Raw genomic sequence first — 22,272 nt, forward strand, 5'->3', positions numbered from 1 at the left:
GACACATTTCTATTCTAGAATGAAGATGTGAAAATATGTATTTTGGAATTGATAGCATGATAGTAATCAATTTTTAAAAAACTGAATAGCTAAAGAAATCAATTAGATGAGTATGATAACTAGTACGCATCCTAATTTTTAAAATATGGAAGTAATCAAAGACATTTGTGTGAAGAAGTAAACATTTGATAGTTTAGAAGATCACATACATCTTATTTTTTTTCAAAGACCCTATTTCCAGATAACCATACTTAATTTTAAAAGATTGCACAAAATATTATATATTATTATATATATTATTATATATATATTATATATATAAACAGCTCAATCTCAAAAAGAAAAATAACCTCGCATTTGTAGGAGGAAGAGGATATATGATCTCTTTGAAGTAAAAATATCATCAATAAATATTTACTCTATAATTGTTTAAACAATAAAACATTAAGTTGAAGGGATTAAATTCTGCTTGGCGAATCACTCCATTTTCCTTGAAGGAATCTCTGCATTTGATGTGGAAAGTGTGTCGTCTTTGTGTGCTTGGAATCTATTGAGTGTATCTAAAAATTGGATTGCAACTTACACCAAATTCTTTTAAATGAGGGCTTTCAATACCAATGCTAAATCTTTAGTTTGGTTTCTCTTCAATATAATATTGATTAAACTTAGGGCCTTTGTGACATTTTTTAAGGTGCCTCGACCACTTGCTATGAAAAAAGAAGGAATTCAAACCAGGAAACGAAAACCCAAGAACATAAATAAGTCAAAGACTTGCTCTGGTAAATATAATAAAATGCTGTTCGATTGTAAAGTATTTGCCTACCTTAACAGTAGAGTACATGTGTATTTATAAGGTTAATTTGCACTGTTGCAGGTAATAGCAATAATTCCATTCCTATGACTCCAACTTCCACCTCTTCAAACTCAGATGATTGCAGCAAAAATACTTCCCCTCCAACACAACCTACAGCCCCAGGGGTGAGTGTTGAAACAATAGTGGACTCTTTCTAAGTTAGTGGGTTGCTCTCTAGTAAATTATCTCAAATTTTATCTTATCTGGTAGTACAGTAATCTAAACTAACAGTTAGTTTAGTTAGTTGATACCTAAGAATAGTTTTTAGAGGAAATTACATTTAAATGTCAACAAAATGACAAACTGAAGTACTTTACAAACCTCTTAATTAAGATCTATATCATTCTTTATGGTTAAATTAACCCAAGTAAAAGCAAGAAGTTTTGGTTTTAAAGAGCTTTAAATTGTTTTATTTCCAGGTTTTTATCAGAGTCGCTCTGTGTGTGTGCATGTGTGCGCATATATCAAATATAGACCAGAAAAACTACAAGGCCAGTGATTTCATAGATTCCAACTTAAATAGCATTTAAGTTGTTTTTGCTTATAACATCAACTCCAGCTTTCTTTTGCTTTTTTTTTTTTTTTAACGCACCCAAAGCAAAACTCACAAAATGTTACATTTACTGATTTTCTTCACCTAATTGTTCTCTTGCTGGGAAACCTTGTCTTCTTCCAATATGCCTTAATTGTACCGGGGTTTATTTTAGCCAGAAGACAAACCTGGGAGTGATTTGTGCCAGGGCAGACAGGAGATGCTCAGGTCTTGTGAAGGTCACAGTTTTTGTAAAGCTTCGATTGAAACTTGGGTTTGCCTCAAGTAAAGAGCATTTTCCACCCTAATGTTTTTCAAATTTACCTGGAATGCTCCAGAACAAAATTGCTGGGCCTCACCTCAGACCTCAGTGAGCCTAGGGCAGGGCCCCAGGGAAGCAGGGCTTTAAAATGTGCCCTGGTGATTCTTAGGATTATGCCGAGACTAGCCTAGAACCAAACACTGGTATTTACATCTCTAGTAATTGTTTTCTACATTTAGTTTTGTTCTGGAATTACTCTGGGGTACTTTAAAATACTACAGATTCCTGGGCTCCACCCTGGATTTTCTGAGTCAAGAGTCTCTGGGGGTGGGGCTTATAAATTTGTATTTTTGAACAAGCGCCCCAGGTGAAATTGAAACTGCTTCCCTGGAGGTGTTTGGGAACTACAGACCTGGTTTCTTTGCATAGTATTTTTACTGGCTTTAACAAACAAATTAAATATTTAAAACAAAATATTTGAATTGTGCTTAAAATTATATTTGTTATATCTTTTTGTCTTCCGACCCAAATTCTTTGTCCTTTTTCCGTAATAAAGCAAGATGTCTGTTCACGACGGGGAAAAAAGAAAGCCTTTTAGTTGACATGTTAGAGAATATTTTTAGCCTTCTAAGATAGACATTGGTACATTTTTTTTTTTAGCAGGCGGGTCGATGTAATTTTAAGGATCTAAAGTGGTAAATACAGTGTGTTACTTGTAAGTGAAAAGATCAAAATTATTATAAAACATTCCTTATGCTGTAGTCCTCAGAAGCAATTATGTAGCTAAATAAGCCAGATCAGTTTTGTTTTTCTGAAGCGTTGAGGGAGCAGCCTGATTTCTGGCCTCGGGACCCTGTCTCTCTCAGCTGAAAAGAGGGTTGTGGCCCGCTGCACGGTCACTTCTGTTGGTGGTATATTCAATTTAAGTGTGCCAAAAACCTAATTTGAATGATAAATGGCGCAGAAGTCGAGATATTTGCCCAACTACGGGCTGGGGGAGGGGGGACTTGAAACCTCTGTGGGTAGATTCAGTTTTGCTCTTGGGGTTTTGTGATGTAAAATTTCAATATTGGTTATTTGCAAGGCGCGGCAGCTACCCTCCAGGAAAAAGGAGCAAAGAGGTCATGGAGAGGGCCCTGGTCTGGCTGGTAGGGGGCTCTTGGGAGTTCTGCAGATGGTTCTAGGTTTGTTGGTGTCCTGGATCTCCCACCTGAGCAACCTACGGAGTGGGGGTGCGGGGGGGGGCGGGCGGCCAGGCTTGCTGGCAGGTGCCCTGCAAAGGAAAGAACTAGAGCCCAGGAGACTATAAAGATGGGGTTTAAGACCCTAGTTTTACACAGGTCTTCCGCTACAGACTGCAGTCCCTGTGGTAGCCCCGCCAACCTCCCTGGGAACCCGGACCTGGGCTGTGGCTGGAATGTGCTGCCATGGCGGTGGCAGCTTGTGAAGACGGGCTAGGCTGCAGCTATGCCTCCTGGTCACTTTTACTGGGGCAGGGATGGGGTTGCTGGCCAGCCTGCCTTCCTCCTCTCCACCCTAGGGACCCCCTCCTCCTGGCCTCTCTCAGATGGCACCCCGCTGGCACCGGGGCTTGTGGGTTTCCCCGATGGTAACAACCTCGAACTCTTGGGCTTAAGAGATTCTCTTGCCTCAGCCTCCCAAGTAGCTGGGACTACAGACATCTGCCACAACGCCTGGCTATTTTTTGTTGCAGTTGTCATTGTTTAGCTGGCCCCGGCTGGGTTTGATAGGTAACCCTATTGTGGATGTCTCTATAAACACTTACCTGACGGCTTTGGGTCGGGGAACCAGGCCTTCTTGGCGGGAGCCCACCTGCTGGCTTCCTTTGAAAACTCTCCCTTCTCTAAGAATAATTATAGTAGGCTTGAGCGGTTTCTGCAGGTTGTTACCGAGGCGTGCCGTGGTCCCCATGGTCCCACTAGCACTTCACAGCGTCTTGTGTGGGTGGGCTGAACCTTCATGCTTGTGGTGTGGTCAGAAAGGCAGCCAGGAGACATGAAGAGCCTGCAGGTGGAGCCAGCTGGGAACAGCTGGCAGCAGCATTTTTAAAGGTGGTTTTATTGACAAAGGTTGTGTTGTTTTTCCATTTTGTTCACAGGGCTTGATATTGCTCGGCAGCTGGTTTTGTAACTACCCACAGGATTTTGGGAAATGCTGTAGGTGAAGAAAATATTATACCCCCATAGCAAGGCTGTGTTTGGTGTTTAGAAAGTGTATGTATTGGGTGGCACCTGTGGCTCAAGGAGTAGGGCGTTGGTCCCATATGCCAGAGGTGGCGGGTTCAAACCCAGCCCCGGCTAAAAAAAAAAAAAGAAAGTGTATGTATTACTCAGCACCTGCCTTAGCATGAAGTTTAAGCCTCCTGAGATAACGAACCCACCCAGTGATCTTTAGTGCTCCCTATGGCTGACTGGTAGAAATTTGGTGGTGCAAAGTTACCCTCTTTACTGGGGCAGCTGATTCCCTTGGCCATGTGGAAGGCAGGGTGATTCCAGGTGCAGAGTGAGGCCACACATCCCTCCATTTAGAAACATTAGTAGGAACATAACTGTGCTGCTTTAAATATTGTGAAAAACATCAAGGAAGTTGAAAACTGTTTCAGAAATTCCTATCAGACTTGCTTTTTTTTTTTTTAGAGACAGAGTCTAACTTTGTCACCCTTGGCAGAAGTGCCATGGTGTCAAGCTCACAACAACCTCAAACTCTTGGGCTTAAGAGATTCTCTTGCCTCAGCCTCCCAAGTAGCTGGGACTACAGACATCTGCCACAACGCTTGGCTATTTTTTGTTGCAGATGTCATTGTTGTTTAGCTGGCCTGGGCTGGGTTTGAACCCACCAGCCTCGGTGTATATAGTTGGTGCTGTAACCACTGTCCTATGGATGCTGAGCCCAGACTTGGCTTTTCATTTTAATCGCCCTCTGGAAAAATGAGTTGTATGTTTCTAGAGGGCTTCTTGTAAGTCCTAAGGCTTGCTGGGAGCTCTGTTTATCTGGTGGCACCTGGACCCTACCACGGGCTAAACTCCCTTGGCTGGGGTTTAGGGGGCCTTAGGAGCTGAGTATTCTGGAAGGGGCTGTCTGTTCTGCTTCTGGGAGCAGGGCCTCTGGGGCTTCCCTCTCTAGCAGGAGTAGAAGTGTGGGTAGGATTTCTAGCACACAGCTTTCTTCTAGGATAAGAATCAGAGTGCCATGAAAATCACTCTGGCCTACCCTGAAGCCTCATTTCTTTGGCTTTTTGTGTATCTTAGCTTTGTATACCTGTTGCTAATTTGTACTTTAATGAGTTCTGTCTGGAAGAAAAGGAGGCCTTCCTTTGATAAGAGTCATCATGTGATGGTGCGGGATGACGTGGCCGCCTTGTGACTCTCCCTTGGCCATGTGGAAAGGCAGCGGGAGGGCAGTGTCCCCTGTCTGAGATCACGGAGACTCCGGCCATGCAGCCTGGGGTTAAAATATGGCCATTTTGTTCCTTTGGAATTCTTTGTGTGCATTAAAAAATATGTTGAACTTAATTTTTGATAGGCAATTGGTTAATTTCTATGAAAAATGTAGCTTTTCATTCTGGATAAAAATCTTTTATGTGTAGATTTACTGACCTAAATTTTCTTTGGCATTTATTCTCCATGCATTATAAAAGCGGCGCCTTTGGCTCAAGGAGTAGGGCGCCGGTCCCATATGCCAGAGGTGGCGGGTTCAAACCCAGCCCCTGCCCAAAAAAAAAAAAAAAAAAAGAATATTAAAATAATTTTTCATGCATTCCATTTATTTTCTGGGTTTTTAAAATAATTTTTATTTCAATATTAGAGAAGCCTATATTTTATAGATTTTGTTGTTATTGTTACTTTGGGAGGAAACATGGTAACATGTTTTACTTTAGTAATTCCCCAGAATGATTTAATAAGTAGCTCATAAATGGTCCAATTCCTCTTGTAACTCCTCTAAAAACTCAAAATTCATTATATAGCTCAATTCCCAAATTTTAGAGATAAAGTATTTTTTTTAAAGAATTTGGGATAGAAGATATTAATCTATGAGTGAAATTAGGACTAAGACGATGCTTACAAATAAGGAATCATGGAACGTATTTTGCCTGCCTTAGATTTTTAAGTAATTATTTTTAAGTAGATTACTTAAAAATCTAAGGCAGGCAAAATAAATACTTTTAGAGCTGGGCATGGCTCACACGTGTAATCCTAGCACTCTGGGAGGCTGAGGTGAGTGGATTGCCTGACCTCACGGGTTCGAGACCAGCCTGAGCAAAAGCAAGACCCTGTCTCTACTAAGAATAGAAAAAAAAAAAACAAAAAAAACTGAGGCAAGAGGATCACTTGAGCCTAAAAGTTAGAGGTTGCTGTGAGCTATGATGCCATAGCATTCTACCCAGGGTGACAGCTTGAGACTCTGTCTCAAAAAAAATAAAAATAAAAATAGCCAGGCGTTTTGGTGAGTGGCTGTAGTCCCAGCTGTTTGGAAGGCGGAGGCAAGAGAATCGCTTGAGCCCAAGAATTTCAGGTTGTTGTTAGCTGTGATGCTGAGGGTGACAAAGTGAGACTCTGTCTCAAAACAAAAAAAACAAACAAACGAACCCTCCTCCCCCCCCTTTTTTTTTAATTGTTGGGGATTCATTGAGGGTACAATAAGCCTCCCCCTTTTTTTTATGAGACAGAGTTACTCTCTTGCCGAGGCTAGAGTGCAGTGACTTCATCATAGCTCACAGCAACTTCAAACGCCTGGGCTTAAGCAATCTTTCTGCCTTGGCCTCCCAAGTAGCTGGTACTATAGGCATGAGCCACCATGACTGGCTAGTTTGTTCTATTTTTAGTAGAAATGGGGTCTCACCCTTACTCAAGCTGGTCTGATTTCTTTTCTTTTCTTTTTTTAAAGAGACAGAGTCTCACTCTATTGCCCTCAGTAGAGTGCTGTGGCGTCACAGAGCACAGCAACCTCCAACTCCTGGGCTTAGGCAATTCTCTTGCCTCAGCCTCCCAAGTAGCTGGGATTACAGGTGCCCGCCACAACACCTGGCTATTTTTTATCGCACTTTGGCCAGTGCTGGGTTTGAACCCACCACCCTTGGTATATAGAACTGGTGGGCACCACCCTGTCTCCTGATTTCGATCAATTCTTCTGTATTGGCTTCTCAGAGTGCTAAGATTATAGGCATGAGCCACCACACCCACCTGCAAAATTAAAACTTTTAATTAATACTGCTTAAGTTGATATTAACACTTCCAATATAATGTTGGAGTCATCATTAAGCATAAAATATGGAAGTACATGGAGATGGACTGTATCCGATGCGCCTTTACTTTGTCGGTTGTGTTCCATTTAGGAAGCATTGATTCGTCGCAGATGCTGTTTATAGTGGAACAAAACAAGGTTTTAGACCTGAAATTGTTCAAAATGTGGTGGTGGAAGGCAGGTATCATCATGGATGTTACGTATTAAGATTTTTTTTTTTTTTGTAGAGACAGAGTCTCTCTGTACCGCCCTTGGTAGAGTGCCGTGGCGTCACACGGCTCACAGCAACCTCTAAGTCTTGGGCTTACGCGATTCTCTTGCCTCAGCTTCCCGAGCAGCTGGGACTACAGGCGCCCGCCACAACGCCCGGCTATTTTTTGGTTGCAGTTTGGCTGGGGCTGGGTTTGAACCCGCCACCCTCCATATATGGGGCCGGCGCCCTACTCACTGAGCCACAGGCGCCGCCCGTATTAAGATTTTTTTTAATTTTTAATTTCAGGTTGCTTGTTCATTCTTCTTCGTTTGAAGTACTCTTTTGTTGTTCATTTTCTTCTTCCTCTGGCGATGCTCTTTCCTGCTGTTTTTGATGTTAGTAGACACGGGGTCTTACTCTGGCTCACTACTGCTTATACTGGTCTCAAACCTCTGAGCTCAGGCAGTCCACCTGCCTCGGCCTCCCACAGTGCTGGGACTACAGGTGTGAGCCACCACGCTTGGCTGCATATTCAGATTTGAAAATGTTTTATTTTTTTATTCTTTTTTGAAAATGTTTTAAATGAGTGATAGGCAGAGTAAAATTTGAACTGGTGGGTAGGATTTTTTTGCAGGGGAAAAATTGGGAAAACAACATGGAAGTCTCTTGAGCACAGACTGAAAGGAAATGGAGATCATTGTATCTGGAGAATAGGGTGTAAGAAGCCAACAGCAGTAAATGAGGCTGGTAAAACAGGTATATTTGGAAATATTTCAGACTGAGTGTAGTGACTGATGCCCCTAATCCTGACACTCTGGTAGGCAGAGGTGGGAGGATCCCTTGACCTCAGGAATTCGAGCCCAGCCTGAACAAGAGCCATCTCTACTAAAAATAGAAAAGTTAGACTGGTATCATGATGGGTGCCTATAGTCCAAGCTATTTGGGAGGCTGAGGGAGGAGGATCGCTTGAGGCCAGGAGTTTGAAGTTGCTGTGAGCTAGGCTGTTGCCTGGGCGACAGAGTAAGATTCTGTCTCAAAAAAAAAGAAAAGAAAATATTTCAAATCAATATCAAGTCAGCCCTAGGGCAGGGCACAGACTATGGGATGGACTTTATATAACTTCCCCTTGTGACAAATATGTTTTCTGTCTGTATGCTGAGTCCAACAATTAAAACATTTTTAATTAGGAGTACTGCATTTTGATAATTGATGTAAACAAATGTGAGCATGCTCGTGCTTGTTCGTTTTATGAGCAAGGTTTCCTCCTTGCAATTAGTAAGGAAAAAAATATCTGCTTGGAGCTGGTTATACTTGCTGACCTGAAGCCCTTATGACTTTGGCCCACTCTGTGGTTTCTCTGTCTGCAGGGCTTCTCAGGATACGAGGGTTGGGGCGGCTGCAGGGTAACCTCTCCTAATGGAAACACAATGGCCTTGGTGTATTAGAGCCAGGAAATAAGTTTCCCTGCCTTCGTGGGTTCATTGTTGGGGACATTCTTTGTGATTTCCACAAAGATGGTGGAGGCAGATGTTCTCAGACTAAGAGGTAGACTTAACCTTAATCTGTCACTTTGCCTTTCTGGGTGGTGGCCTTAACCACTCTTTGATCAGTTCCTTGCTATTAAATTGGTGTCATTCTGGTCCCATGTGTGCTTCTGGGATGTTCTGTGTCTAACAAGACCTTTCCCTGTTACAGGGACCTCCTGAGCTTAGTGGTAGTTTGAAAAAGTTAACACACACCCCAAGTGCTTACAGCTAACAGCAGTGATCTAGGGACCAAAGTGTGTTAGGATGAACCATGTGCTTCATGAAGCCTTGTAGGGGGTTGGGCATGTAGTCCCGGGTGACTCTGGAGGCTGAAGTGGCAAGATTGCTTGAGCACAGGTGTTCAAATCTAGCTTGGGCAACATAGTGAGAATTTGTCTCTAAAAAACAAAAAAAATTATAAAAATTAAGAGGACCCCAAATACATAAGGCTTTCAGAAGAAAGCTTAGGCAGGTTTAATATTTCAGATTATTTTTATAGGTCTTATTTTATGTGTGCCATTTGCATCTTGTGGTGAAAATTGAAAAATAACACTTTAGTCCTATAGCTCACTGTACAGTTTACAATTGAGAGAGGGCTTCTTTATTAATGGATTTATACTCCACAGTGATTTTCTTCTATTAAGAGCTGAGGCAGGGCTTGGTTTGGTGGCTCATGCCTGTAATCCTAGCACTCTGGGAGGCCAAGGTGGGCAGATTGCCTGAGCTCGGGAGTTTGAGACCAGGCTGAGCAAGAGCAAGACCCTGTCTTTAAAAAATAAGGCCGGTGGGCCAGGCTGGGTCGCTCACGGCTGTAATCCTAGCACTCTGGAAGGCCGAGGCAGGTGGATTGTCTGAGCTCACGGATTGGAGACCAGCTTGAGCAAGAGTGAGACCCCCATCTCTAAAAATAGCTGGGCGTTGTGGTGGTGTGTAGTCCCAGGTACTCGGGAGGCTGAGGCAAGAGGTTTGCTTGAGCCTGAAGAGTTTGAGATTGCTGTGAATTATGACGCCATGGCACTCTACCTAGGGTGACAGAGTGAGACTCGATCTCAAAAATACCCCTCAAACAAAAGATCTGAGGTACATTCATGAAAGATTTATATCTTGCTTAGAGTTTAAGTTGCTTTGACTCAGAGGAGCTTGACTGTGAAGGGCACCCCAATGTAAGAACTGGAAGTGGGGCAGAAAATCAGTGCTTTACTGTTTCCTTGAATCTCTACAAGCGCCTTCAGAGTACTTGAGAGCCACGCAGTGGCAGGATGGTCTTGCTTTTTATAATCTGCTTCTTGCCTTTGGTGAGTTTTCTCCCTTTCCCCATTCTTTCTTATAAGATGGTAGATACAGGGAGGCAGGCTACCAGTAGTATTTTTTTCTTTTTTTTTTTGAGACCGTCTCACTTATAGAGTAGAGTGCTGTAGTGTCATAGCTCACAGCAACCTCAAACTCTTGGGCTTAAGCGGATTCTCTTGCCTCAGTCTCCCAAGTAGCTGGGCTATAGGCACCTGCCAAGATGCCCAGTTATTTTTAGAGACCAGGTCTTGCTCTTGCTCAGGCTGGTCTTGAACCTGTGAGCTCAGGCAATTCATCCACCTTGGCCTCCCAGAGTGCTAGGATTATAGGCATGAGCTACTGCACCTGGCCAAAAGCCAGTAGTTTCTATCAAGTACCTTTTATGTGACAGGTGCTTCACGTACATTTTCTTTTTTAGTTCTCTTGAGTGGGACCCAGAAGGTTAGGAAGAGGCCCAAGGTTATGTGTCACACAAATGAAGAAAGGGGCCAGGCTTTGGGCCCTAGCTCTGGCTAATGCAGAGTCAATGTTTTGTTACCACGATAGCATGCTAGATTGACATGTGATATTAGTTCATCTTTTTGAAATCTTTGGAGAGAAAGTAATGTTTTCTTAAGGAAATTTGACTAATCTTTTTTTTTTTTTTTTTTTGAAGTTTTTGGCCGGGGCTGGGTTTGAGCCCACCACCTCTGGCATAGGGGGCTGGCGCCCTACTCCTTTGAGCCACAGGTGCCTCCCACTAGTGCTACATATTTTTTATTTTTTTATTTTTATTTATTTATTTTTTTCACTAATCTCGATTAGTGATTTCAGCATGAAATATCTTCCCACTCAAAACAGGAAGGAAAACAACGGAGAAGTGATTTGCTCGTGACCAAGTTTGTATGTGAGATGCTTAGTGCAAATTTTCTTGTCAATATTTTACTTAGAAAAAATGTACTATACTACTAACATGGCAGTTGAGTAATATTAGGTAGAAAAATAATAGGTAGTAAAAAATTACTATTGATATATCTAATGTTCTTATAATGTAAATGCTGCATAACTTCATATTTGAAGGTTTATTAAAAATATCAAATACGAGATCACAGTACTAAATTTCTCCTAATGGTGTTATTTGAACCCATATACAAGTGAGTGCTAAGTTTTGGAACTTTTTGGAATGTTTGGGACTGCTTTCTATGCATTTGTATGAAGTCATTAGAAAAGCATTTCTTAATAGGCAAGCCCTCCCCACCATTGTCCAAAATGCTCTTTTCTAAATGAGTAAAAAAAGAGTTAAAAAACCATTAATCTCCCACAGGGCCCGTGAGAGAGTTGCGGTTGGGTATTATTATTGCCTCATTTATAAACTGGGGTCCACAGTGACTCTGTAAGGTCACAAAACAAGCCAGTGTTGAAGCCGAGACTGGAACCGACGTCTCCTGCTCCCAGTCCCGGCTGTTACCACTCCCGGGGAGCTGACCAATCATCACAGTTATTAATATCCCACTTGCCACATGCTACAAGCCACGAACATAAATATTTTGTTGGCATTTTATCTTCACACTCCCATGTGCCAGGTTACCTTTCTTTCTTCCTTCACAGCCCCTTCGAATAACTCACGTTCCTGCCTGACCACATTGGCCTTCGCATGAAAGTCACACGTCACCCCAGCAGGGAATGTTCCAGCATGTGGAGTTTGCATACTTTTATTTTTATTTCAAAGCTTTTTCAAGACTTCCCTCTTCCTTGTGTGTGGTGTGTGTGTGAGAAAGAGAGATGGGAGGATGGTGGTGAGGAGTAGTTAGAAAACGCATTATGCTACATTAAGATCCATTGGCTTCGTATGTATATTAGGAAACAGTAAATCTGTATTGCTCTTAAAATATAATTTATAACATGCACATCCACCTAATTTATCAGAGAACTGTGGTTTATTTAATAAATGACTCATTATCACAATCTGATAACCCTCTGGCTATCAGAATACTGGGTAAAGAATAAGTGTAGGCAGAAATTATTCACCATTTCGTGTGGTTTCATCCCAGAACACAACTTCTCTTTGCAAATTACAGATTCTTTACAGTCCCCCCACCCCCGGTCCCGCCTGTATAAGAATATACAAAATTGTCAAAAAACTTGAAATAATGTTACGGGAAAACAAGGCCAAATTTAAGAAATCTGGCTTACAATGCTCTGAAAGGTTATTGCTAAATGAATCTTTGAAGAAAGCAAATTCCTTTACTGGAACAAAAGTAATTTATTATGCATTTCATGGGTGTCTGCCAAAAGGGTTACTAGCAATATGAAGAGCCAGTGGGTATGAATTAAATACGATTTGTTATCTTGGTTCATGTTTAGAACTACCTGTTAATTTTCTCTGATATTTTAATAATTAAAATAAAGCATCTCCCAAAAGAGGTTTTGGCAATATGACAGTTTGTAATTTAGCTACTTATATCAGGCTTTGTGAAGGCCAAGTACTCAGAATTTGTGAGAATGAGCAAAAAAAGAGGTTATTTTATTGGCCTGAGATTTTAAGAATGGTTTGAATAAATACACACCAAGGCATTGATTTGAATGTTCTGTTGGGGTCTTGTGAGTAAATAGAATTCCGAGTCTGATTCACTTGGTACTATGTGGCCATTTAGGTTTTCACTCTGGCACGGTTTCACCAGAACTGGGGCACGTGCTCTAGAACCATATTTTTATTTTATTAAACACAAATATTTTACATTTAACGCTCTCATTAAATTTAGTAGCATGATTCGTGAAGTCTGAATATGGTCAAAAGTTTATTCTGGGGGTTCACAGATTAGCAGCTAGAAGGAAATGGATTCAGGTAGCCAAGCTCTAGCGAGGCTCTGTCTCTGAGTATGGTGAGCTGCCAGAGTTTCGTAAAGCCTCCGTTTTCCTCCTCCTACTAGGGGAAAAATGTAATTCCTACCATCTGGTCTTTCAGAGTATTGTGTAGCATTAAGTGTGAGATGCTTGGAGACCTCTTCGAAGTTCAAGAAGAACAGCACTACTTAAATAGAATCTAGAAATTAGTGATGCACTTTGTTTGCATGGCACTTTTTTCACCCTAAAATTATCATAAATAGAACCTTAATTTCCTAATGGAGACATTTAGAGATGAGGAGTTGTTGTGTTAAGAAAGTAACTGAGAGTAACCATAGTTTAAAAGATTTTCATTTCTCTGATAGCTACAGTTTTTCATTCCTTCTGATGCACAGCACTCTCATAGCACTGTCTGTGGTTTAAGGGCAAGGTCAATGCTGCTCGGTTCTTTGCTCATGGTGTGCCTTCTCTCATGGCGGTGGAGAGGTTAGGGTGCTTTATCTAATCTCCTAAAAAAGCCAATTTTGTTATAAAAATGAAGATCATAATTCACCAGCTTATAAATCTTGTCTCAGGATACTTTACCGCTTAATTTTAAGATTAGAACAGAGCAATCCATTCTGATTCAGCTGTGAAGATAAGCTTTTCCGTTGGTGTGCTCATTGACTTCAAATTGTAGGGCAAACCCTCCCCCAGGCAATTTAAATTTGTACACGGGCACTTTACTGATGATCCCAGGGTACTTAGAAACTTTGAGGGATGCCTTTCTTCACCACAGCCTGCTTGCTGTTCGAGTGTGCACAGATGCATAGAACAGTGCTCCTTTACCTAGAATAGATTGTTGTATAGAATTGCTTTCCTCTCTTTAAAAAGAACAGCATCTCTTGATGTGGATGTAACTGGCCTACCCAGGTTCTGAAGAAGCTGGAGGGGTAGGAGTCTGGGTGGGGGTGGGGGAGTAGTAGCTGGTGACATTCTCACTTGGGAATTTGCTGAATTAAAAAATAAAGAAACATGAAAGCTATTCTGCTAAAAACTGAGTCATGTCATCATTTGAGGGGACAGTAACTCTCCCATGGGAGAGAAGGTATTTGTATTCTCTTGTTAAGCTGTTAATAGGAGAATCTGAGGGGTTTTCTTTTTTTTTTTTGAGACAGAGTCTCACTATGTCTCCCTCGGTAGAGTATCATGGCGTCACAGCTCACAGCAGCCTCAAACTCTTGGGCTTATGCAATTCTCTTGTCTCAGCCTCCCAAGTAGCTGGGACTACATGCACCCACCACAATGCCCAGCTATTTTTTGTTACGGTTGTCATTGTTGGTTAGTTGGCCCTGGCCGGGTTCGAAACTGCCAACTTGGGTGTGTGTGGCTGACACCCTAACCACTGTGCTGCCGGGACTGAGCCAATGGGATTGATTTTCACACGTCCTGGTGGAGACAAAATCGTTGTGTGGTCACGTATCTTTCATGTGTCACCCACCTTTGTTATTGGGTCACTTCTGCGTCTGGTCCTGTGCTACCTCCATCGCAACTGAAGTGAGCATGAAAGTGTTTCCCCTTTGTTAGAATTTATGCATAGTTTAAAATTTTTCTTTGGAGGAAGGCAGCTATACAGCACCGCAGGAGTCTAACCGAGAGGTTACAAAAGCAGAGAGGAGCTTTGGCAGTGAGGGACGGCTTGCTTCCCCTCACACAAGAAAAAAACGTAACCGCAAGCTCACTGAGATGTGTAGGCAGGACAGATCAGAGGCTGTGGAGGCCGACAGTCTGACTTGGAGTTAAGGAGGCATTATGATCGCCATCAAAGTCTTGTGCTCTGGGACTGATCACACACTCACCCTTCAACCTGCCTGGCGTGCAGTGTTCTCTTTCTTCAGCTCGGTACTGCATGAAGAGCGATTATAGCACAGAGGATTGAGTGCTGTAAAACCAGACTCTTTTTTTCGGTTCTCTTACTCAAAAATGAAATTTATGCATATACTTCACAAGCAGAGGACCTGGGTTATTCTTCTGAAAAAGCTGTGCCCTTTTCTCTGTTCTCTTGCCTTTCCAGAGTATCCCCATTGTGGGATATGTGAAATGAAGGAAAAGAAAGAGGAGCGTATCACTGGGGTTGTCTACATGAGTTTATCCAATCAGAAATCTTTGACTTTCCAGATACGTGTCCAAAACATAAGAAAGCCTTCTTACAGGAAACAAAATCTGGGTCTAGAGATGAAGTGAACCCATCCTGGTGGATATTTCCCATGTTCTCATCTGCAGCAGCCCAAGTTCTCCCTGAAGTCATCTATTCCTTTGGAGGGAGTTTTCCAGCCGGGCTGCTCTGCCTCTCTCCCACCTAACCTGGCCTGCTTTCAGTGCTCAGCCCAGGCTGGGTCTGGCGCTGATAACGCATTCTTTCAACAGGAAGTGCCTCCATTTTCAGTTGTCTGTGGGAGGGTGGAGGGCAGATAAGCCGTGAATGGAAACACAGCAGATTTCTGCTCCACCCTCCTATTGCACTTTGATCAGAGAGAGGGAGAGAGAGCGCGTGGCCCTCCGGCTGGCCCGAGCTGCCTGCTGGGAGGAGGAAGGATGGCTGAGGCTGTGGCGTTGCCAAGCTCTCTCCTCCACTTTTGCTCAGGGACGTTTGCTGAGGTTGGTTTAACCTCGTCAAGTGCCTGCTTTTGCCTTATTGGGATACCTGCCTTATAAAGTCCTTTGAAGGATTAAGTGAGATGTGGGAAAACATATTAACCAATTGAAATTTAGTCTTTTTTTTTTTGTTGTTGTGTGTATCTATGGGGTCCCAGGCCATCATAAATTTTCTGTCCTCCTCTTCCCCCCCAACTATACTGATTCTTACTAGGTAGCTCTTGAATATCACCAATGGAGAAAAGAGATTTAAAGTGAACAGTGGTTTGACAAATCAGGTTTCTTAAGGAGGTGCCACTTGTAAACTCTCCTCTATGGTGAGAAAATGCCAGTTTTGAGAGCTTAGGTTCCACTGATGCGTTGAGGTAATGGTTCAGTGTTTACACTTGTACAAGCGGTGTGTTTCACAGGTGCGTGGCGGGCCCGGGCCCAGCCTGTGCCAGGTGGCAGGGAGATGATTTCAGGACTGCATGGGGGCTTGGCTCACCCTCCTGATTTCTCCCCGTTTTTTCAAGCTGCTCTTTGTTCTCATCCAGGCTGGTTTTTCCTTCACGTGTTTCTGCCTCGTGTTTCTAGTACTCACACATCTTCTCTTCACCCCAAAGTTAGATGTTACTGTGCCATTCAATGAAATAGTCAAAGAAAAAATATCCGAAGAAAGATATAGAGAGTTAACAGGCTCGGTTCTGCTAGATGGTCCCCAGTCTCCTGCACCCCGTGGGGGCTTTTGTAATATTTACACATGTGCCTGGATAAATTGTAGTTACGACATAGGATTTTTACCTTGCTGTTTTTCAGTTAACATTGTATTACAGAATTTTTTCCATTTTGCCATATAGTCGTGTTATTTTTAATAATTGCATAATAATTCACGGAGAGGATGTGCCTTCCTTTTCCGAGCCGTTCCCGTATTATTGGACATTAGATTGCTTCCATGGTTTCCACTATTATCAAGTAACCCCGAAGTGGATGGCTTCCTTCGTGGAGCCTTTCCTTTCTTTTGAATTATTTCCTTATAATACATTTCCAGAAGTGAAATAATAGGGGTAAGGAGGGCCTACACTTCTAGATGGGTCTTGACACAATGGCTGACAGTGCTTTGTAAGGAGTGTGTACCAGCATTTAGCTCCACCGGTCCTAGGTGTAGGCAGTGGTGTTACCACACGATGACAGCTTTGTGTAGTGTCATGGATTTTTTTTCCTTACATGTTTAAATATTATTATATTCCCCACAAAAATAAGGCTGTCAAACCTTGGACCACACAAGTACTTGTCCCATTTTTTTTTTTCCTTCTGACAGACTCAGCCATTTGTTGCAGTTTGGCTGGGGTGGATTTGAACCCGCCACCCTCGGTATATGGGGCCGGTGCCTTACCGACTGAGCCACAGGCGCCGCCAGACTCAGCCATCTGTAATTGCCAATGAGCTGGTATTTGTTAGTAATTTTTTAGGAGTACATCATGTGTCTTTGGGGTTTGTATGCCCTTTGACAGTAGGAGTCTTGGCCAGCCTTAACAGCGAAATCAAGGGTGGCGGGTTTGAACCTGGCCCAAGCCAGCTAAACAACTACAACAAAACAATACCTGGGCATTGTGGTGGGTGCCTGTAGTCCCAGCTAGTCGGGAGGCTAAGGCAAGAGAATCGCTTAAGCCCAAGAGTTTGAGGTTGCTGTGAGCTGTGATGCCATGGCACTCTATGTCGAGGGCGACATAGTAAGACTCTGTCACACACACACACACAAAAGATGAGTTATTTCAGCCAGTGGCTCTTGGGATTATTGTTCGAGTGTAAGACTAGTAGTCACAATGTTGAAATTTCTTTAATATGGCGTGTTTGAAAAAGGGCCAGTGAGCCTTCTGAAGGCTGTGGAAGTGCCTTGGTTTCCTTTAAGAGCCACCAGTGACAGCTCCGGCAGGGAGCGGGAGGCAGTTCTCCCCAGGCTCAGTCCCCCTGTGCCTGTTGTGCCTGTTCTGCTTGGTGACAGCAGTAACTTGCTGAAGAATGGACCTTTAACAATCATAATAACAAGATTCACTTATACTGAGGAAGTCTTTATGATTCTCCAACACTGTTACAAGGGTTTTTTACTTTAGCTACTTTGATTCTCGCGACAAACTTATGACACAGGGGCCTCTTTTTATTTCCATTTTATAAGTGAGGAAACTGAGGCACAGAAAGTTTTCTAGCCTGTCTCTCCCACACGATCTTTCTTCACTCGTCTGCTTAATCTTCTGTTTCGGCTGGCGTTTCTTCTGAACAGGCCAGGCCACTGCCTCACCTCCCACGTCCTGTGGGCCTCTCTCTCTCTCTCTCTTTTTTTTTGAACACCCTTTTCTCGCCAATAACAACAGCTTCCCTTTCTGGAATGTTTAACATGGCAAAGCATCATGCTGATGCTTTTAGAACAATTAGCTCATTTAAGTGTTGCAACCCTACCTGAGGTAGGTAATGTGATGTTGAGCAGGGACAGGAGGAGGCTCAGGGAGGTGACTGGGGCAGGGTAGGCATCGAGCCCAAGCTCATCTCCACTGTGCAGGCCTCTCCCCAGGAATTCTTGCCCTTCTGCAATTGACTCTTTTCTGCTTTCCTGTCTCAGCCTCTCATTTGTCATTCACAGTGGACAGTGGACAGTCTGAATTTCCAGCATGTGTGTGTCCTGGCCCCACACCCACCCTGGCAGCCCCTCCAGGGCTCTGAGCCCCAGCGTCTGGTTCTCAGTTGCTGGCTGTGGTGGTGACAGACCCCTTTGCTGCCTTAGCACCTCCTGGCCATCTGGGAGGGGTGCTTCCCTATCAGTTTGGGCATCCTTTCCATTTCAGAAAATGGCATTTGCCAGTGGTGAAGATATGTACAGATGTGCCTTTTCTTTTTTTTTTTTTTTTTGTAGAGACAGAGTCTCACTGTACCGCCCTCGGTAGAGTGCCGTGGCATCACACAGCTCACAGCAACCTCCAGCTCCTGGGCTTACGCGATTCTCTTGCCTCAGCCTCCCGAGCAGCGGGGACTACAGGCGCCCGCCACAACGCCCGGCTATTTTTTGTTGCAGTTTGGCCGGGGCTGGGTTTGAACCCGCCACCCTCGGCATATAGGGCCGGCACCCTACTCACTGAGCCACAGGCGCCGCCCACCAGATGTGCCTTTTCTTAGAGAGGGCAGATCAATACAAACTTGGCTGTGACATAAATTGTTACAATGGAACTTAATCTTTCTTCCAGTTATATAATGTTTCCTTTTTAAAACAAACCATTGATTTGGAATTGAATAGCACCCTTTTGTTTATTTCTTTGAGGGTTAAATCTGGATCCACATTGGATTTGCTTATAGTAGAGGTTTTGGAGTTAAAGGCCCAAAGTCTGTAATTGCGACCAAATCCAGAGCATTCTGTTCGCTTGACAGGATTATTTCAGCTACTTCGGAGTTTTCATAAGAATCCATTTTAAACTTTAGACATCTCAATGCCTTTGTGAAATTTACCTTTTTTAAAATGCACTAAAAGCCCTTGCTTTAAGCCTTTATGTTTGTGTTACTAAAACAAAAGTTTGGGTGTGGGGATTGTTGTTGCCACTGGATTTTCATAAGCCCTCCTTTTTGCCAAGAAAGGGAAGGATTTGTTACCTGTGGAGGGGTCAGGCTTGGCCTGTCTCTTTGGGGAGAAGCTTGGATGGATCATCGGACCTGGCAGGTTTGCTCTCCTGAAGCCCTGCCTCCCAGCTTCACCAGTTATTGTGACGGTTAAAGAGCGAGGCAGATTTTGTTGGGAAAAGGAGTAGGGTAGGACCACGCTGACCTCCGGCTCTGAAGGCTCAGCTCGTGTCCTTTCAGCTCCGCCCGCGCCTGCTGCCGTGGACATCAGCGTGGCCACTTAAACGACTGCTTTAAGGACTTAACGGGATTGTCAGTATAAAAGAAATTCTTTGAAAAGTACAACATGTTCTATCCATCTCAAACAAGTATCCAGTAACTTGAGGAATGGAACTTCAAAAGCTTGGAAAAATAAGGGGCTTCTGAACTTTCAGAAGGAAAAAGGTGATTAAAAAATACATGATTATGGCTAGATTTTTCAGAGTATCTTTCAAAAGCAAACTTTTTTTCCCAACTTGTAGTCTAAACAGACTTTAGTTACTTTGGTTTGTTCCTTCTAAATTATGTAATGTTTTGTGTATAGCCTTTCTCGTGGAGATGGAAAGAATGAATGAAACAGGGCAAAGGTGAACTTGTGCTTCTAGAAGCCACAGTCACGACAGAGAGGATGTTAGCATTTTCTTTATAATGTGTTCTGTGTCAAACCTGGTCTGTTCTTGTAAAGAATTAAGGTAAGTGAGATAGATACTAAAACCGGTATATGCCTGGGTTTATTTTCCATGAAGTCAGTGCTCAGAAATTTCATTTATCAGGGAATGTAGAGTTTGACATAATCACTAAGTGATATGGCTGAGTGTGTGTGTGTGTGTGAGAGAGAGAGAGAGAGAGAGCAAGTGTGAGTGTGTGCACGTGTATGAGCTGCATTTTCTCCTTTGAAATGATTCCATTGTGCATCATTAAGGCCTGTTTACCTACAAGTGTGATTTGTTTACTTTCAGAGATTTTAGAGTTTGGGAGCTTTTTTACAAATAGGGTTCTTCTCACTCCCCTTTCTTTTGTCCAGATCTGTGGTCGTTGTTACTGCCATGAGTTCTAAAGTTCCTAAGCTCTTGAGCGGCCAGGGTCAGGCTCATGGCGCTGTGCAGCACAGGGAGCTTTGATGCCGACTTCATTTCCTTTTCCCTCTGGACTCCCCAAAGCAGCTTGGCCCTTGCTGCGCCGACCATTTCATTTGTTCCCTTGTGTTTAGCCGGCAGGATGGTAACCATCTCTCCATTTCTCTCTGTCCCTGTCTTTTCTGCCAGGCGGGTGCCCCAGTGATGTCTGGTGCAGGAGAGAGTACTAACCCCGACAACAGCGAGCTCAAGTATTCAGGTCAAGATGGGCTATACATAGGCGTCAGTCTGGCCTCGCCGGCCGAAGTCACATCCTCAGTGCGACAGGATTCTTGGTGCGCCCTGGCCCTGGCCTGAGCCCACGCTGCCCGGACGTGTGGAGGGCACCCCGCTGGCCTTGCTGCGCTTGGGTCTGATACTGTCCAGCAGTCCAGACAGTGGCGACTGTGCTGACAGAACGTCATTTCCGTGCCTTTATTTTGAAAGAGATGTATTTCACAAGAGGCTTGCTGAGGAGTAACGAAGATGGAGCTGTTCCCCGGAAGGGCTGGAGCCCTGAGCACGTTGCCTCCTTCCTCCAGCCAGGGCCACCTGCCACCAGCCTGCCTCTGGCTCACCCGGGGCCACTTCCAGAAACCTGGACAAGGGACCAGGGCCTTGCCTGCTAATGACTGTTGAGAGATTTTTTTTTTTTTAAAGATTTTATGTGTATTGCCCCAAATCATGTGCTTCTTCTGATCAATTTCAGTTATTCCAGAATTTCATCGTCCTTTTTCCATATCCAAATTTCACATGCATTCACGGAGAAGATTCTTTGAGGCCATTTGGTACACGTCTCTGCAGGCTGAATTGGTTCATGAGGTCTCGTCAAGACTATCACTCAGTTCGCGAGACTGCATTGTAACTATAACCTATACTGTGCCTGAAGTTTCTCGAAGTTCATGTCGGGTGACTGATCTGAAGCCAGTTGGGATTTATAAACAGGGTAGCAAGCGAAATATTTTTCTTCCATGTATACAATAATTTTTTTAAGAAGTGCAATTTGCGTTGCAGCAATCAGTGTTAAATCATTTGCATAAGATTTAACAGCATTTTTTATAATGAATGTAAACATTTTAACTTAATGGTACTTAAAGTAATTTAAAAGAAAAATGTTAACTTTAGACATTCTTACGCTTCTTTTACAACTACATCCCATTTCTATATTTCCAATTGTTAAAGAAAAATATTTCAAGAACAAATCTTCTCTCAGGAAAATTGCCTTTCTCCATTTGTTAAGAGTTTTTATACAAGAACACCAATATGCCCCCTTTATTTTACTGTGGAATACATGCTGGAAAAATTGCAACAAAACCTTACTACCTAAGAGATAGCATTTGTAAATACTCTAGGCATCTGTAAACACTCTGATGAAGTCTGTACAGTGTGACTAACCCACAGGCAGGTTGGTTTACATTAATTTTTTTTAATAATGGGATGTCATACGGAAACCTATGTCACCAGAGTTTTAAAAATAAAAAGGGTATTGTTTTATCTTCTGTACAGTGAGTTTCTTCCCCTTCAGCTTCATTTCAATTCTGTATGTGGCTACAAGAGAAGTGCATGTGAGTTTACAAATTGCCCTTTCAGAGCCATTTTATGCCTTTGATACCTTGGTTTATTTGAACTTGGTACATGGAGTTATCCCCTTCCATTTGCACTGGGGACAGTTTTTGTAAGTGAAAAGGAATCAGTGTTATAAGACATTAACTGGGATTATAATCCAGTTTAGGATCAAAACATTTTAGAAAGTCCAGATTTTCTTTTCTTGTGAATGATATACACTCTACGTGTATATCATTCTCAAGAACAGAACAATTTCCTTTCTAGTCTGTTCCTTTTGCAAAGTCCCATGAAGCCTCAGAACTCCTGTGAATTTGCAGACCTTCCACTTACCAGAAGATACGCAGAAATGATTTGAATGGCCCAGCCTCTTGGTGTTTTCTTTGTTGTTGGGCATGTGTCGGGGAATCAGGAGGCGGCTGCAGAACACAATGGTGGTGTGTAATCCAGATTCCCAAGTGTGCAGTATTTTCGTTTCTTCTCATGTACTTGTGGCAGCCATTCTATGGGTTCAGTCTGAGTCAGGAGAGGCGTCTTCCTCAGTGGTGGCAGATGCCTGGCTGTGAACCGGTGGTGGTGTCAGTTGCCAGGCTCAGGG

At 43.1% G+C, this 22,272-nt stretch overlaps 1 protein-coding gene across 3 annotated transcripts in view; it reads left to right on the plus strand.

Annotated features, from left to right (window-relative positions):
* The window catches only part of GATA6 (GATA binding protein 6), a 33,000-nt gene extending 11,386 nt beyond the window's left edge, over positions 1–21,614 (plus strand). For all 3 annotated transcript variants that reach the window (XM_053571690.1, XM_053571691.1, XM_053571692.1), the window contains 3 exons: positions 692–779; positions 875–978; positions 20,262–21,614. In XM_053571690.1, coding sequence (XP_053427665.1) covers positions 692–779; positions 875–978; positions 20,262–20,429 — 360 coding nt within the window. In that variant the 3' untranslated portion in view covers positions 20,430–21,614. The remainder of the gene's footprint in view (positions 1–691; positions 780–874; positions 979–20,261) is intronic.
* Positions 21,615–22,272: the final 658 nt, after the last annotated feature.

This window comes from Nycticebus coucang, chromosome 19 (assembly GCF_027406575.1).
Source record: "Nycticebus coucang isolate mNycCou1 chromosome 19, mNycCou1.pri, whole genome shotgun sequence".
Classification (NCBI taxonomy): domain Eukaryota; kingdom Metazoa; phylum Chordata; class Mammalia; order Primates; family Lorisidae; genus Nycticebus; species Nycticebus coucang.